Below are 4,873 nucleotides of genomic sequence, written 5' to 3' on the forward strand. Positions count from 1 at the left end.
TGCATTTCCACAAACGAGGAAAGTTGCATCCTTCCCTTTATTTAGGAGCAAACCCACTACAATTTGTCCAAGAGCTGAAGTACTTGGGTCTTATTTTTGACTCAAGGCTTACATGGGTACCTCACATCAAACAGTTACAGGGGAAGGCTACAAGAGCGCTAAGTATTTTGTGGGGTTCTTTTATATCTATCTTGGGGTGCAGACCACGCAATGCTTCTGTGGCTTTACCAAGCGCTTATTTGTAGTAAACTTGACCATGGATCTAAGGCTTATTCATCTGCAACTCTGGATGTTCTCTGGATGTTGGATTTGGTTCATAATGAAGTTCTCAGAACCTTTATAGGGCCCTCAGGTCTTCACCGAAGGTGTATACTGAGAGTGGAGAGCCACCTCTTTCATTACACTGGGACTACATGAATCTGATTTGCTACTGAGACTACAAAGGATTCTGGGATCTCCTACATCCAAATTGGTTTTCAACCCCCTTGAGGATAGCCGATTCTATGGTAGGAGAATGAGGAATCTTGCGGAAGATCTTAATTTAAGTCTCACTAAGGTTCTGGCCTGTGGACTAATCAAGTCGAGTTAGATTTGGTTGGAAATGGGAAAGGGGAGAGATCTGAAGCATAAGTCAGAGAGAGATTTCTTCAACACACTTCTAAGTACCAAGGATCAGATGCAATATTTACAGATGGTTCAAAATCTGAAAATGGTGTTGGCTTTGTAGCAGTGAGCAAGATGATTCTTACATACCATTCTGTTATAATATATTGTGACTCTCGTAGTGGGATTGAGCGAGCTGATCGGAAGGCCAAGGCAGCTGCCGCTCAGCCCTGTGATGCTCGTTTTCCTCTCCCACACACCGACCTGAAACCCAGTATCAGGAGTTGTCTTTGCGATAAATGTAGGGAACAATGGAGGCACCTCTAGACACAAACTGCGAGAGATTAGAGATGACCTTGGTAGTTGAGTGACCAGCATCCATCCCAACCAAAAAGTAGTTGTATAACAAGACTAAGAATCAGGCACACAAGACCAACTCATGGATCAATGGTAGCTAAAAGTGAAACATTTTGTTAGGGATGCAAAGAGCCATTAACGATAGCACATGTGGTGGTGTTGGAGAGGCCTAGGTTGGCTTGCGGAACCTTGGCCTTAAGTGGATGGGAAGTCAAACTCAGAGGTGCAGAGTAATCTGTTTTATTTTATGGCAATTATGCGGTTCAATACAATCTGGGAGAGGTGAAGTCAGCAGCCGAGTATGCTGATTGGCTGAACGGCTGCACCCTGTACTCCCATGTCATGGCCAATCAGCGCTGATCACACTGACAGTATCCCACTGTCAATGTGGAGGTAATTATGCCAAGCGAGGGTGCGTTAGTGCTGAGTGCGTGATTGTGACAGGTGACTCAGTGCAGAGTGAAATGTGAGGTCTCCGACCTTCCCCCCCGCCCCCATCCTGGACTGCAACCCCCTCTCCCCTTATCCTCCTCACCCTTGTTTCCCTTAGTCTCCCCTACCTCCCTTTTACCCTCTTCTCCTATCCTTCGTCTCTCCTAAATACTCTAGTACTCTTGCTCTCACTACTTCGCTTATCTCTTTCGTTCCCTTTCCTTTAATTTCCCCTTTCCCTTTCTACTATGCTGGTCTCGTTTTCTCGTTATGCTATTCTATACTTTTCTCTCGTTTTCTCTCTCATTTCTTATTCACTCCTTTCGCTCATTTCTCTCTCTTCTCTTCTACTTCGCGATTTACGTTCTTCTGTTTTTCTCTTCTCCCATACTAATCTCCTCGCTTTCTACTTTTTCTATTCCGCTGTTGACCTTACTCATTTCTTTCATTTCCATCTCTCGGCTCCCTTTAATTTCTCTCCTTTTCGTCCTTTTCCTTAAGCTCTCGTCCTCCCACCTACCCCCAATCCCCTATCCTAATACCCTACCTGTCCCCTCGACACCCTTGACACCTGAATCCTGAATCCTGAATCCCTAACCCCGAACCCCGAACCGAACTTGGGTAATCCAGCGGGCGGCGCTCAAACACGCTGGAGATGATTCCCGCCCACACAACCTACTCAACACTGTTAATACTGCCAAACCATGTATTGTGTAATAACAAAATGTGTGTAAATAAAACTTACAATTTGTCGTTTCCCGAGTTTCCTCTTGAGCTTCGAACACTTCGACCCCGTAGGTGGCGAATAAGCCTTAATGAATGTAGTTATTTGCGAGTTTCTATCGCCCCTTTTACTAGTAAGGTCTTATTTTTTAGGGGAGGGATCTAAACGTTTTTAATTCTTTTACCCATTAATTTTTTTTTTCCATGATTTCAAGGTTTTTTAGGATTTCAACACCGAATTCCCCCCCCCCCCTTTATGTTACAAAATGTTTTAAAAGTTATTTTGGGGTTTTTATGTTTTAAAATTGCTTAAATGCTCAATTTTATTTATTATCATTTTATCTACCTTACGTAATTGTTTTATAGCTCTAAATATTTTAATTTTGTTTTTCCTGTTTTTATAGTCGGTGCCACGTCACCATCTCAATAATTTACAATAATTTACAATATGAAGTATTTGAGGCTCAGAGGACACTAGTGATATTCCATGTATCACTGACAGATTTTACTTTTATTTTAGTTATTGTTTTACATATTAGATGTACTGTTTTATTCATTTTTCTTACTGTGTTTGTTTTTACCGTTCAGTTTTATTGTTTTATTGTAAGCTTTAATCTTTTTCTTTTGTTATTTTTAATCATTTGACTTCTATTTATTTGTTAAACTGTTAAGAATTTTCATATTCATTTTGTATAAATATTTGTTAAAATAACTGTTGCCACGATGACGTGGCGAGGTGTATATAAACCTCAGGAAAATAAACCCATGGGGGAGTTGTCTCTGGACTCGGTGTTTGTGTGTACCCCCTGGATTACCCTATACTGTGGCGTCGCTGGACAAGGACAAGGTTGTGTTTGAGCCATTTTTACATGCCAATTAGTATATTGCTGGACGTGGGCATTTAACACAAGATTTACGTGTTTTACATTGGCCAGCACCAGCCAGAGATACCCTAACTTAAGTAATTTTTATGTATCGTTCCCTCAGAACGAGCTTTATCCTTTTTTTTATCGTATTTATATTTTTACTTTACCTGAGGTGCTTTGCTTTTATTTTGCTTACCTTTTTTTACTCATATGTCAAGGACAACACAACCAGGCCCATTTTCATAAGGGATGTGTACCTGGGGCATGGGACAGTGTCTCCACACAGGGGAAGTGAACGGGCCCCCTCCCTCCTTCTTTCGGCCCTAAGCCGCCATCCGCCGCTTGGGTGGATATTTCGGGCTTCGCCTCGACAGAAAGCATTACAGAAACTAGAGGTCGAGGATCCTGCGGGGGCGAGAAAGGCGTCTGGATCTCGTGTAAGTGACGGCCTCATAGTCCGAGGCACTGATGTATGCTCCATGGTGACTCAGTCGATCCATCCACCAAGCTGTAGCTTGGATGCACTGGGGGAGTGCTGAAGGGCCCTGAAAGGACCTTTGTAAGGCTGACGGTGGGCATCACCACGGAGAAAAACGAAATCAGCCGAGTCCAGACCTGGTGGAGTGTAGGACGGGCGATGAGAGCCATGGGTGGGTCTGCTGGGAGCGAATTGCCTGGCTACCCTGCGGAGGTCCTCTAGCTGAGTATCACCCGAGCCGTCGCTGGGGAAAAATTCTTCTGGCACAATGTGGGGCTGAGTGTATACCATCTCGGCTGCAGAATTGGCGAGATCCTCCTTAAGCGTTGTCCTGAGGCCAAGAAACACCCAGGGGAGCTGCAAAATCCATGTGGCAGTGGTGCAATGGGTGGTGAGGGCTGTCTTGAGGGATCGATGCCATCTCTCGATAAGTACATTAGCTTTTGGATGATATGCCGTTGTGAAGTGGAGAGTAATGCCAAGGAGCTGCACTAAAGCCCTCCACAACTCTGAGGTGAAACTCGCTCCCCTATCAGACGTTAAGTGTTCCGGGAGACCGAAACGGGCAATCCAGGAGCTGAGGTATGCCTGGGCGCATGATCTGGTGGTTACATCCTGGGTGTTCGTGTCACTCCGGGGTCAGCAATGTTGGAGAGGCCTAGGTTGGCTTAATGAGGAACATAGGCCTTGAGTGGAGAGTTAAACTCAGAGGTGCAGAGTAGTATGTTTTATTTTTTGGTGAGCATGCGGTATCAATACAATCTGGGAGATGTGAGGTCAGCAGCCGAGTACGCTGATTAGCCAAACGGCTGCACCCCGCTCTCCCACGTCATGGTGAATCAGCGCTGACCCCACTGACAGCCTTCCGCTGCTGGTGTGGAGGTAATTATGCCGAGCGAGGCTGCGCCGGTGCTGAATGAGGTGATTGTGATGGATGACTCGGTGCGAAGGTAAACTATGCCGAGTGAGGCTGCGCTGGTGCCAAGTGAAGTGATTATGGTATCCACCACAATGGAAAGATGTGCTACATTCTCAGACCAAAGACGTATGTACTTGTCTCCCCCATATACACTGAAAAATGTATTGGTGCCAAGTGAAGTGATTATGGTATCCACCACAATGGAAAGATGTGCTACATTCTCAGACCAAAGACGTATGTACTTGTCTCCCCCATATACACTGAAAAATGTATTGGGGAGGATTGTGACATAGAAGGTCTCCCTGGGGAGACTAATATTTTCAATAAATTCAATTATGTATAATGTTTATGCAACAATTTTATACATTTAGAGCATAATATTTATGCTTTGATTTTTTATATGATATTTATTGTTATTTGTAGATATTATTGATTATTTATATTTATATTCATCTATGAGGTATTCGCGCATATATTTTACAGTATTTAATATTC

The 4,873-nt window shown here is 43.9% G+C and overlaps 1 protein-coding gene across 1 annotated transcript; it reads right to left on the reverse strand.

Annotated features, from left to right (window-relative positions):
- Nucleotides 1-3,468: 3,468 nt before the first annotated feature.
- LOC119575602 lies at nucleotides 3,469-4,292 on the reverse strand. The gene is made up of 2 exons (XM_037923248.1): nucleotides 4,275-4,292; nucleotides 3,469-4,074 (listed from the first exon to the last, which is right to left on the reverse strand). The coding sequence occupies exons 1-2, from the start codon at nucleotides 4,290-4,292 to the stop codon at nucleotides 3,469-3,471; spliced, it is 624 nt and encodes a 207-aa protein (XP_037779176.1).
- Nucleotides 4,293-4,873: the final 581 nt, after the last annotated feature.

Source organism: Penaeus monodon, chromosome 7 (assembly GCF_015228065.2).
Source record: "Penaeus monodon isolate SGIC_2016 chromosome 7, NSTDA_Pmon_1, whole genome shotgun sequence".
NCBI classification, from domain to species: domain Eukaryota; kingdom Metazoa; phylum Arthropoda; class Malacostraca; order Decapoda; family Penaeidae; genus Penaeus; species Penaeus monodon.